The sequence below is a fragment of the Hippopotamus amphibius genome, chromosome 15, assembly GCF_030028045.1.
Source record: "Hippopotamus amphibius kiboko isolate mHipAmp2 chromosome 15, mHipAmp2.hap2, whole genome shotgun sequence".
In the NCBI taxonomy this organism is placed as follows: domain Eukaryota; kingdom Metazoa; phylum Chordata; class Mammalia; order Artiodactyla; family Hippopotamidae; genus Hippopotamus; species Hippopotamus amphibius.
Genome location: NC_080200.1, coordinates 35,892,710 through 35,906,192, shown reverse-complemented (window position 1 = coordinate 35,906,192; position 13,483 = coordinate 35,892,710). Strand labels below are relative to the sequence as shown.

Genomic DNA, 13,483 nt, shown 5'->3' with positions numbered 1-13,483 from the left:
AAAAAAATAATTCACCAAATCCCCCCAAACCTAACTTCACTTGGAAAAAAACTCTCACTGATATGCCCAGGTTGCAAAAACTTTCAAGAGTTAGAATCCTGCAGCATTTAATGAGAGGATCTTAACTTCCTCTGTTAGGTTCTGTATTTCCACCTCCAGACCCAACAGCTGCTTCCTAACTGTTAGCCAGGTGAGAGGAGTTAGTTAAAAAAAAAGCACATTGAAAAGTGGATCAGGACAGATGCACAGGATTCACCAACTCTGAAATTCAGGGAGATGGGTGTGGCCCAGCTCGCTGCCCATGTATCTTTATTTTCTTCCTCTTTGCTTTTTCAAATCAAAGAAAGATTTCTTAGCACTGTTACTGTGGGTTCTATACAGGACCAAAAGCATCAGCAGTTTCGATGCTTTGAGGTAATGTTGTGTTTGTTGTGGGTCTGGACCAAACTTCCTCTCTAATAATTCAGCAATAACATGATGCGATGGGAGGAATCTTGGAGACACTCCTCCACCAAGCCTAGATAACAGTTACAATAATTTTGTAGCTGAGGTATTGGCAGTTCAACCCAGTTTAACAGTTCAATGATAACTACATTGATCATTTTCCATTTTTCCTGTTTTTAATGCAACCTACTACTACTATCAATAATATTAGAAGAGCTTTTATAGTAGATGATTCATTGCCCATCTCGTGTCCTAAAGTTCTGTCTCCCTCTTGTCCAGATTTTCACGTCCCCTCATTCCTTCCCTACTCCCAGGGTTGCTCACATGTTTGTTTCTAAGAATAAACGCTTTTGACTGGACTGTTTTTAATACTGTTTTTTAAAAGAATTTATGTTCCTCCCTTGTTTTCACAAGCAAGACTTAAGTTTGGACTCAAATGTTGTAGGAAGGCCATTTTTCATCCTTCCTGACTGTGTCCAGGCATGAGACCAGAGGCAACTAAGACCAGAAGGTTTCCATTTGCTCTGAATATTTAGGAATTCTTTTTAGAGGGTAGGTGCAATTTTAGTTTGAAAAAGAAAGAAAGAAAAAGGAGCAAATTGTTGTGAGGTTGGGCCAGGTCACATTTTGACATTTGAATATGAGATTGTAACAAAGTCACATCAGATCACTTTTTACAGGGATGACTAATGGTTTTCTTCTCTTTCTGTTCCAGCCACACCAGCTATCTTTGTCAGGGCATCTCAGAGTCTGCAGAGAGTTTATCCAGGCCTAGAAACAAGTAAGAATTTCATTCCTTTTTCTGCATTCGACAGTATTGTCCAGGTTTTACTGTAATCCACGCTACTGTCCTTTCCCTATTTTATTTCGGATTTGGTAACTGGATGAATGACTGACTGAAATTGCATGGGCAAGCTAACAAATAATTTTTTCAGAATTTCTTTTTCAACTTTTCTACAAGGCTGCTTCTTTTTTCCTTTTTCTTAGTTGAATGAAAGATTCTTTAAATTCTATAGTTCTTTACAATTTTTCAAAAGTTCCACACAAATGATTTCATATAATCCCATAATAACCCTTTTTTTCCTCAACCCCTGTATTGCCCCTCCCTCCTTCCCTCCTCACACTGGTAACCACTAGTTTGTTCTCTATATCTGTGTGTCTGCTTCTTTTTATTTTATTCATTCATTTGTTGTATTTTTTAGATTCCACTATAAGTGAAATCACACCGTATTTGTCTTTCTCTGTCTGACTTATTTCACTTAGCATAATGCCCTCCAAGTCTATCCATGTTGCTGCAAGTGGCAAAATTGCATCCTTTTTCATGACTGAGTAGCATTCCATTGTATATGTATATCACATGTTCTTTATCCATCCATCTGTTGATGGACACTTAGGTTGCTTCCATACCTTGGCAACTGTAAATAATGTTGCTATGAACATTGGAGTGCGTATATCTTTTCAAATGAGTGTTTTTGTTTTTTTCAGATATATACCCAAAAGTGGAATTGCTGGGTCATATGGTAGTTCTGTTTTTAGTTTTTTGAGAAACCTAAAAAAACTTGTTTTCCATGGTGGCTGCACCATGGAAAACAAGTTTTTACATTCTCACTAACAGTGTATGAAGATTCCCTTTTCTCCACATCCTCGCCAACATTTGTTATTTGTGTTCTTTGGGATGATAGCCATTCTGACAGGTGGGAGGTGATATCTCATTGTGGTTTTGATTTGTATTTCCCTGATGATTATCAATGTTAAGCAATGTTTCTTGTGCCTGTTAGCCATCTGAATTTCCTCTTTGGAAAAAAAGGCTGCTGCTTTATTTCTCTAATATGCTTAGCCATAGAGGTTAAGTCCAAATTAATGCAAAGAAAAAAAGAGATGAAGTAGTTTATTGTACGTCACCAATTAGTTTATTGAGTTTAAGAATCTGCCTTTTTTTTTAACAAGTCCTGTATCATTTTGTCATTATTATTTTGAGATATTTCTTTACCTAGTGATCCCACTGATAGTTAAATTTATCCCTTCAACAGAATTGCCTTGGGCTCAAAAATTCTGTCCATTGCTCTGTGATAGCATTTACCTCACGACCTCTTTGTGTATGTGTTCGTACCATGTGCAGGACACAATGAGTTGTGTGAGCTTCATGAGTTAATTAATTATGTTGCAATTAATTAAGCCAAATCCAATGTTTTCTGCTGCTTCTAAATCCCTCACATGACCTAAAAAAATTCCTGATCACATAGTAGTTACCTTTAATTAAATTCTAAGGATGGATCTTCTTTTCCTCAATTCAAGTATATGCTCGAGTCCACAGTACACAGTAAAAGAAGGGAAGTCAGTGTACCTGACTGTGTTTAAGCTGTTGCTGTTTTATGGGTCACTCTGGCATCATGACACCATAATTGGGGTTTTATGACTAAATTACAGAGTACATTTCTAATACGTGATGTAAACATCATTTTTCTTGGAGATGACTCAAAGGGAGGGTTGGTGCAGTTTTTAACAAACATCATTAATTTGTCAGTTGTGCCAGACCACAGACTCTTTACAACCCTCCTGCTTTAGAAGCATCTGACATGTTAATCTGCTCCCTAATTAACGTGATGGGTTGTAAAAGGACTAGCTGTTGGTTACGTTTGGGTTATCCTAGCCAGTATATTCCAGAGGCTTCCCTCAGTAGATGATGTGACTTATGGCTACTTTCTGTAAGGAAATGAGAAGGAACTGGTTAAGAATGTTTTAGTAATGGTGCACATTCCATCCCACACTGGAAGCCTCTGCCACATACGAAGATAATACACTGCCCTTCACTTGCCCCCAAAGTGGTGGTAGGATTTCCCCAATCCATTTTCTTTGTCAAGTCATGGGGTCTAAGGAGCCTAAGCCTCGGCCTTGTGGAAATACAACCTCTGAGTATGGTGGATGTGTTAAAGAAATTGCTGCCAGTCATTTGGCGTATGTTGAATTTCTGTCCTTGTGATAAGCAAGAATAATAGCTATTATCCTTCATCTGTGACATATCACACAGACACTGAGCTCTCTACACAAGGAAGACTCCTATACTTCCAGCTTCTCCTTATCTAAAGTTACCTGCCCTCTGTCTCAGGACTGATGGGATAAAGTAACCCCCGTCAATGGATGTGTCTGTATCAATGGATACCTTCCACAGTGCACGTGGCCGCCTTTATCATCCAAGCATCTCACTGAGATGCGACAGACCCTAGTGCTCCCATTGCCTCACTGTGTCACTGTAGACACAGTCACTGTATCACAAATGTTTAACTCTCTGCCGTGCACCCAGCACTAGCTCTGTACCTTGAGGAGGAAAGAAATATGTAAGCTATTATCCTGACCGCACAGAGTTCATATTCCCCCTAAGGAGATAGTTTTACACAAAAAAGCTAGTGTTCAAGATCTGTCAGTTCACAATTGTAATGTATACATTTCCTATGTGCACTTTTCTGAATTCTCAGATTCAAAGCAAAACCCCATGGAAGAAAAGTAAATGAATAAACCCTCCTAGAATGACTCCTAGACAGAACTGTTCAAACATAAACAAAGGCTACCACCCTTCTGCAGACCACCTTTACTTTACACTTGGACTATCGCAGTAACCCCTTAGTAGCTGTCTCCCTGCTCTCTCGTTCTGCCCCCTACCCCTTCTCTCCTTCCTTGTATCCATCTTCCTCTGCTAATAATGATTTTCAGAACCCAACATATCCCTTTGCTCTAAATAACCTTAACTATCTTTAGTACCCTACCTAAATTTTAAACTGCAAACCTATCCCAAGACACTCAAATCCATCATCTGTCATCTGACCCCAGCTTGTACATCTAGATTCCCCACTCCTCCCCAGGAACACTGTGCTTTCCGTGCTCTGGGATGTTGCTCATGCCGTCCCATCTTCCAGAACCATCCTCCTTCCGCCTCACCCTGCATTCTGGAAATATAAATCCTGCCCATACTTTAAGGTTCAGCCAAAAGACTTTGACCCTTGACCTGATGCAGTTCCTCCCTCCCTCCTGTGCGTCTTTGAGAGAGGTCACGCGATTTCATAGCCCTCTGGAGGAGCATGTTCAGTGCTGCTTTGGAGTGGGGTTATTTGCGTATTTCTCTTATCTCCCTGTCTGGATTATGAACAGCTGTGTCTTATTCAGAACTGTATAGCTCACAGTACCTCAAATGGTACCTTGAACGTTGTAAGTAATAAATGGTATTGCAAATAAATTAACTAAATGGAAGTATCCTTTATAGCTCCCTGGCCACCCACCCATTGCACACTTGGCCATTCCTGCCAGCCCCCTTGTTATCATGAAGCCCCTTGGCTCCTGGGCGGGGCAAGGGTGGGGGGTGTTCATGGAGGATCAGATCTCGCCACCTGTGTTAACTGCATGTTAATCGCCTTCAGTATTCTATTGCTAAAAGAACTCACAGGAATTGAATGTTTTCTACTCAGACAACAGCTTCCTTACAGGCAAAGAATACAGTATGGCAACAGTAGATGAGGAGAGTGTCCTGACCAGGGTCTGAAGAGCCCAGGTGTAGGCCTCTTTGTCCTCTCACTGCTCCGTCACACCGGACACCCTTTGTCTCCAGGTCTGGAACCACTACTTGTGTGCCCGCCACGCACCTCGGTATCAGGAAGCCCAACGTCTGCTCATGGTGGAATTTCCTAGAGTGAGCTGGTCGTGTAGGTGCACCCTAGCTATGTGGACAGTCTTACCATCAGACCCCAGTTCCACTGAATTTGGGTGCAAATCATAAATCCAGTTTCATTGCTAAGCAGCATTGACAAGCTAACATATCCTGCCCTGAAACAACTCTGGGACCCATGACTACAGCCTATCATTTATCTTTAATTAACATAGTCCATATATAGCATTGCCAAGCATCAGTGACTCTGGAAAAAAGCATACAGTCAAACCAAACCAGCTAAGATTAACCTATGCAATGCACCACCTAAAGAATCACCCATTGCACTCATGTCTTCCTTCTCTTGCTCACCAAAAAGTACTCGTCCATCTTCTAAGCCCTCGGGGCTTTGCTCTCTACATGAGTACAGGACCTGATCCATGTGAATGGGTGCTTGTGGGGTAATGGGCACATACTAACATGTCTTCTGCTTGAGAAATATTTTCTGGAAACAAAGAACTATTTTTAAAAGTCCCACGAGGACTATTCAGCCCGCACACGTGGGTAGCAGCATACTTCACCTATGCAGAGGCATAAATGTGAGCAAACGCAGACATACAGGATAAGAAGGATATTGAGGGAGTTTCCAGTTTAAAGAGATAGGCATCTTTGTGTACTTTAAAGAGGTAATGGTACAAACTCACTACAAAGAGAGCTGCTTTTAGTTGTGGGGGAGAGTGATGAGGATGGTTAGAATCTTCTAGAGGAAAGCAAAACATTGTTAGTGCTCCTGAAGAAGGCAGACTTCTGAGTTAGGCTGCTGCGGTCCCGTGTGCTTTGTGTTTTTCCAGTAATTTCATTTCTCTCTCATAGTTGCTTTTTGGCAGAGGATTTGTTGATCGTATGGCCAAATACTTAATACTTATTAAACACATACAGAGAGAAATTATTAGATCATTGCATATCTTTCTGAGGGGGATTTTTCCTGTCATTTTTTTTAAAGCCATTCCTTGTCAGCAAGTTTATCACATGTTACTACGAAAGTGTAAATTGTGTAACCAGTGGCATTTCCACCTCAAAATAAAATGAATATCCATCTGGAGAAAAATATCACAGTTTCATTGACTGCTGTTTGGAGCATAAATTAGTCCAAGATTTTGTGAAAACAGGCTTTCTGAACATAAACATCCATGACTGAGGTCAGTATGCAGTTTTGAAAGAATCCCAAAAGATTATCCTATTAGATGGGCACAGCAAATGAATTGCTTGTTTTTATAAGTTCACCAACAACTTCCTCTACAGCGGTGAGTTACTTTTCAACAAAGACCCTTATATGAGACAAAAATTTTGTATAGTAACCATCATCTTACTTGTTGGGGTCTTTCCTGAAAATTCTTAGCTGGGACTCCTGTCCCAGCCTACTAATTTTTCTTCCCTACCTCCTATTTTGTCCCTGTCCACAGCCATCTAGCTGTCTGCTTCCACGTTCATTCTTCTTGCCTACCTTTGATCCAGTGACTCTCCTACTCCATCAGTAGCTCTTCACTGTTTCCAAAATTATGAATAAATACATGTCTCTGGCATTTAAGAAGGCCCACAACCTGGATCCTATATGCCTTTCCAGCTTCATCTCCCTTGTGTACTATGTACATCCATGTTTTGTCCCCGGAATTCCTGCTTCACTAGAGCCATTCATAAGGACCCCTTCGCCAGAGATCCCCTCTTCTTACCTCCCAGGTGCAGACAATCCTTCATGAATTTTGTCTTTAGGGCATATTTCAAATATCACTTTATCTATAAGTTTTACCAATTCCCCCAAGAGAATGCACATTTCCATCTTGGAATCTCTGTAGCCCTTTCTTTCTTCCTCTAGGAGAGGTAGTATATAGCACAGTGCTTGAAGAATTCAGCCTCTGCAGCAAGACAGGTTTGGTTCAAGTCCCAGTTCTACTGCTTACTTTCTGCATGGTCTTATCTAAGTTTTATGACCTCTCTGTACCTTGGTTCTGTTGTCTTCTTTTTTTTTAATCTCTAAAATAAAGATGCTACTAGTACCTACCTCATAAAGTTGTGGTGAATATTACAAGTGTTGATGTGTTTAAAGTAGCTAGAATATTACCTGGCCCCTGTGGTGTTTCTTGTATTCTTTAATGGCTCTTATCTGTATTCCACCAAGAATTAGAATTGAACTGTATGAAATTTCCCATACTCAACTCTAATATCATTATGTCATTTGTTTTGACATAGTGGAGACTTATATGCTTTCTATTCCCTCTAATAGACTGTACTACCCCTAAGGATAAGGCTATCTTTTACCCTTGTGTATCTTTTACATCCTTGTGTCTTACAGTACCTGGTAAGGACCTGGCAGATGCCAAGTGTTTAAAGAATAGTCTGTGAATTTTGCACTCACACGAAAAAAATTCAAAAAATAGGAGCCAGGTTTCCCCCCAGTAACTTAGTTATTCTTTGGCTACCACGGAGTATCTTTATGTCCTTCGGCAGCCATTTTTGAAAGGAGAGAGAGAAAAATATGCCGGAGGAGACATTTCTCATCATTGCTATACTTGCAGTCTTTCCCAGAAGCTTTCCACAGAACCTCAACTTCAGGTCATGGGGCTAGTGTTATGGTCTAGTCTTGGGGGTGTGTCCCAGGATGTTTCTGTGTCATCACTGCACTATCCTGTGGGCACTTCAGCTGCCAAGGGAATAGCTGCCCCACTCCTGCCTGGGACCCATCGCTGCCTCTATAAGAGCCGCATGACCTACTCAGCATTAATCATTCTTTTCCATCGGATATTTTCAACCTTAAGGGCTTGTTAGCTGACAATACAGCTGAAATAAGCACAAGCTGACAATACATGTAAAAGAAACACAACCTAAGGCAAGTGTGTCTGTGCAGGGACGGTTTCTTAGTAAGAATGTGCAGCTTCTACTTGTTACAAAGAACTTGAGCTTTGGACACACATTAGAGAGCAGCACTGGGCTCTGACAATGAAGCTGACATTGAATTCTTGACAGTCTGCTGTTTATAAACAACTCAGTAAACAATTCAGTAAGTCCACACAGACTGTCATGATCCCTTTTAAGGAAACAGTGTTGATGTTGGCTCCCTCTTGCACCCAAACTAGTGGTAGCCCTTCCTGACTCACAGACAGCACTCACATCCTGATAATGCCAGACATCCTGCAAAGACTATTTATCCCCTTTCCTTTCTTCGCTGAGGTCGGAGGAAGGCCAGTAGAAGTATGCACTTTATCCAGGAAGAGACAGAGGTAGAGACAAAACAGCTTTCCTAAGTCTCTTTAACTGACCAACAAGAGAGTAAAGAGATTACCATCAGTGCAATGCTTTGTATCTGCCCCAGATGAGCAAAAGAAAGTATAGATAATGCACATTATCGATAATTCAAATAACAGTGTTTAGTTATCTCAAAATAGGGACTTGATAGTGACTTTTTCCAGCCTGAAATACCCAGCTAATGCCTGCTATTAGTTTCCCAGTGGTAGTGCTTCATTATACACTGCCCGCCTTCACGTGCAATTGTTGGGAATTAAGGATTCTTTGTAAGATAAATATTAGGTCTTAACTTTTTTTTTTTTTTTTTTTTTGGCACACGGGCTTAGTTGCTCCGTGGCATGTGGGATCTTCCTGGAGCAGGGATCGAACCTGTGTCTCCTGCGTTGGCAGGCAGATTCTTAACCACTGCACCACCTAGGAAGCCCTAGGTCTTAACTTTTTTTATCTTCCTTAACTCCCAGCAGTTTGCTGAGCCATAATCAGTGGTGAGTAGGTATTTCCCACTCAGTTTACGAGAGACCCGTTCTCTGTGCATGTGCTCAGACAGGTGTTAGTGAATGTCTGGACGGGGAGTGAGCCTACAGCTCAAGGGCAGCCTCCTCAAGCCCTTGCAGGTCCTTTCTGATTGTCAATATATGTCAAGGTCGTCTGTTTATTCTGGAACCCAAACAGTAAGAAAAGAGTTAGAAATCTGTGGGCATATGCCTCTGAAAGCCTTGATCGTGGAAGTGAGTAATATTGTTTTTTAAGTCTGAGAAGGATGATTAAGCATCTCTCTAAAAATTCCAGTGGGCCTGTGTGTACTCTATATACCCCTTCCTAGTATGGTTTCTCTTCCAAAGCATAACACACATTTTTCAGGGATGAAATCCAAGACAAACATTCTTTCACCCTGGGTGACCCTAGTGGGCGGTGAACTCTTTTTAGTGACTGAAAAGTTAAAGCATCCCAAAGTTGATTGTGACCTTTGAGTTCTAGCCTGCAGCCCTGCCGACTTGCTGCATTCTACAGCTTCAAAACCAACTCTGTAGTCACTGCTTTCAAGAGAGCTCTGGCTTCTGCACACAGAAGCCTCTCTAGGGAGAGGACCCCTGACTCTGTCATTCCAGAACAGCCTTTGTCTACACCAGCTCCTACTTGTGATGCACACTGTTTCAGATCATGTGCACTTTTTCACTAAGAAAAAAACCCTGAATTCATTACATAGGTGTGCCCCGATTTTAACACAGTTTAATCTATGCACTGAGAAAGCAGACTACACATCACATTTATAGAACGATTTATGGAATTCAAACATAGGTACCATTGAGTGGAAGTTCAAATAATAGTGTGCCTTATGACAAATATAAGCAATATGAGATAATATATATTTAAACTAAAAATAACTCAAGAGATGACTAATTACTAAATAAAGAACTTATCACTTAGAAAGTGGTTATACAACTTTCCAAGGGCTTTTAAATATATATAATTTATAGGAAATTGATTTGCATGTAATTCACAATATATGATATAAAATAAGTTACTTTTTTTTTAAGGTCAACAATTATTGAAACCAGGGATTGCCAAACTGTGGTCCTCAGATCAGATGCTTGTTTTGTAAAGTAAAGTTTCATTGCAACACCACCAGACCTATTTGTTTCAGATTATCTATGGCTTGCTTTGGGGAGACAATGGCAGAGTTTAGTAGCTAAAACATGGCCTATAGGTCTGCAAGCCTGAATATTTATTGTCAGGGCCTTGAAGAAAAAGTATGTCAACCCCTGTTATAGACAGAAAAAAGACTGTTTCTGTAATAAGGTGTTTTATGGAACTAGTCATCATGTTTGTATTGGTGGTTGTCTTTTAATCTCCTATAGAAAATGTCTTCAATTGGTAACTGACATAAATGAGAATTCAGGATTCACTTTATGAATTTCCTTCACAGTCAACTCTTCTGAAATACATTCTATTGCAAAGTAAGATTGACAGTGTCTGCTCATCAGTGTGGACTTGTACATTTTTATTATTATTATTGGTATTCTACCAGATGAAAGCTGAGCATCTGTAAATGCTCGGTGATGGATTGAATAGGCAATAATTTGCAACTGAACTGTCTGAGATGCCTCATCATTATCACATAATATTTATCTTAGGAAGAGTTATAGTCAGTGTAACACACAGCTTCAGTTTGAAGGCAGACCTGACTTTGCAGGTTTGACGGTCATCCATAAACTGACTGCTGCCCCTGAGTTCATGCGGAAGAATAAAGACAGAAGACTCTCCTTTTAGGAAACTGTGCACCACGAAATACATGTAAACCGGAAACCTCACAACATCATAGTAGATGTTACTATTCAGATGGATGGCCTTTGTGTGTCCTCAAGGTGATCTCAAGTAACATTCATGTCTTCATTGCTACAGATTATATTTTCATTTTCATATGTTATGGAAAAGCCGCCTTAGCACTTTTTTTTTCTCACTTAATATTCCTTAGTAAATAGAATTTTAACACTCCAAATTTGGATTCATGGGAGAGCAAATATTTGCAAGAGTGGCTCTGTCACTTCGCATCTGTCACTGGAAAGCTCCTGCCAAGCAAACCCCGGAGAAATGGAGAAACACCTGGATAGCATCCTTATTGCGACCAAAGCTCTTCTTTTTCTGCATTCCGAAAGCTTCTGAAGTTGTAGCATCTTTTGCATTGAACTCAAGTGGCTTATTACATATGGTAGCTTCCCTTCAGTTGTAAATTCTTAGAGGGAAAGGACTTAGTCTTCCCTCATCTTTATTTGCTCTGCTCCCTTTCACCACGACATAAACAGGGCCTGATACAAACTGGGAGCTTACTGTTAGTTAAATGACTACCATACTGAGTTCCAGGAATGACTTGAGAGCAAATGCAGAAGGGAAGTGGAGGGGAAGGCATTAGCATAGATTTCATGGTGTTTGAGTTTTGCATCCCCTCCACAACACTAAGACTAACACTGATGAGAATTGTTTCCCAAATCTGAGAGCAGCAGATGCATTTCCTCTTCTGCCATTTTTCTTCTCATGGGGAAAAGCAGACAAGAAGGTCCTCCAAAAGTATTGGGGGTGTTTATTCTTATCAGCCAGTAGTGATTGTGGCAAATTCTGTTACTGGTTTCAGTTGGTATCCCAGGCTGTGTGATGAGGACTTTGGAGTCTGGGGAGCTGGAGACCCTGAGCTGTCATGTGTGTATGCATCTGGCATACTGCTGACATACCATGAGCTCCGATTCATCCATCTGTCAATGGAGATATTAACATCTGTCTCAAAGGGTCATTGCGAGGAGCAGATAGGTACATAGGAAAATTCCTGGCACAAAGTAGGCATGGAATAAATATTAGATATTTTATTATTTTTACTGTCACTGCTGCTACTACTGCTACTGAAAAAGTAGTATTCATAGCCTGGGTCTCTGGAAGCATCCCACCTACCTCCTCACCCCACGCACCAGAGCTTATCTGCTATTTATATTTTCTGGGAGGATAAGAAGGATGCTAGATCTAGTAGAATATATCTCATATTTGAGTAGTATATTTTTTTAATTAATTTTTATTGGAGTATAGTTGATTTACAATGTTGTGTTAGTTTGTGCTGTATAGCAAAGTGATTCAGTTATACATATATATATATCCACTCTTTTTTAGATTATATTCCTACATAAGTCATTACAGAGTATTGAGTAGAGTTCCCTGTGCTATACAGTAGGTCCTTATTAGTTATCTATTTTATATATAGTAGTGTGTATATGTCAATCCCAATTTCCCAATTTATCCCTCCCCCCCTTTCCCCCTTGGTAACCGTAAGTTTGTTTTCTATATCTGTGACTCTATTTCACTTCTGTAAATAGGTTCATCTGTACCATATTTTTAAATTCCACATATAAGTGATATCATATGATATTTGTCCTTCTCTGTCTGACTTACTTCACTCAGTATGACAGTCTCTAGGTCCGTCCATGTCGCTGCAAATGGCATTACTTCGTTCTTTTTATGGCTGAGTAATATTCCATTGTATATATGTGCCGCATCTTCTTTATCCATTCCTCCATTGATGGACATTTAGGTTGCTTCCATGTCCTGGCTATTGTAAATAGGGCTGCAATGAACATTGGGGTACATGTATCTTTTCAAATTATGGTTTTCTCCAGATATATTCCCAGGAGTGGGATTGCTGAATCATATGGTAGCTCTATTTTGAGTAGCATATTTTTTAAGGAAATAAAATTCTCACAGACTCCAGAGAATGCCTGTACAGCCTAATTTGAGAAAAATTGATTTAAAAAATAAATTTTAATGTTAGAGATATGTCTTTTCATTGTCACTTATCTCTGCAAAAAGAGCAAAACTTAATTTCGTATCTGAAAAGACCCTTGTTTGAGAAGCCCTGTTTTCAGGCTCTGCTGTTAGCATGTCAGCCCTTTAGAGCTGGGGAATCGGGGAGCACTTACTGAAAGGGAGGGACTGAGAGGCTTGCCAGACTCCAGATGTCCAGAGGATGAAACACGGGCACCAGGCAAGACAGACATCCCAGCGAGGAGGTGGTGGACAAGAGGGAGGAAGAGCAGCCTGGAGGGTGACTTCATTGCTTCATTGTCTTGCCTCCAGGCTGCTCTGAGGCAGGATTAGATCATATGTTTACCCCAGTACTTGTCACCTAGTAGAGTGTTGTTCCCTTTCCTTCCTCTTTCCCCTGAAAAAGACTGTCCTTAGCTATAGAAGCAATGAAGCTGTACAGACAGCTCAAAGGTGTGCCATTAAAACAAACTTTTTCTACTTTTCCAAGGGGCGGCTTTACCTCCTACTGGACTAAACTCAGACCAAAGCTTCCTTCTCTGAGCTTTTAGAACATTTACTCCCTGGGTGAGTCTTTTGACAATAATAGAGTACCGTTTTATTGCTAGAATTCTTTTATATGTATACATTTATAAGGCCCTGGAGTCCCTAACTTAAAATTTGTTTTTGCTTCAGAAGATTGGCTATAAGGAGGCTCTCCAAATCAAGTTTAACAGCAGCAACAAATAATATATTAACTAGTAGCTAAGTATCCATCTAGGCTGTGACAGCCTGTTTGACTTGGGTTGCAGGTGAACTGTGGCT

At 40.4% G+C, this 13,483-nt stretch overlaps 1 protein-coding gene across 4 annotated transcripts in view; it reads left to right on the top strand.

Moving 5' to 3' along the window:
• GHR (growth hormone receptor) overlaps positions 1–13,483 on the top strand; it is a 324,223-nt gene that overhangs the window by 200,666 nt on the left and 110,074 nt on the right. For 3 of the 4 annotated variants that reach the window (XM_057708793.1, XM_057708792.1, XM_057708790.1), the window contains exon 3: positions 1,160–1,225. The exons of the other annotated variant lie outside the window; for it this stretch is intronic. In XM_057708793.1, the coding sequence (XP_057564776.1) occupies positions 1,160–1,225 (66 nt within the window). The remainder of the gene's footprint in view (positions 1–1,159; positions 1,226–13,483) is intronic. 4 annotated transcript variants of the gene reach the window in all.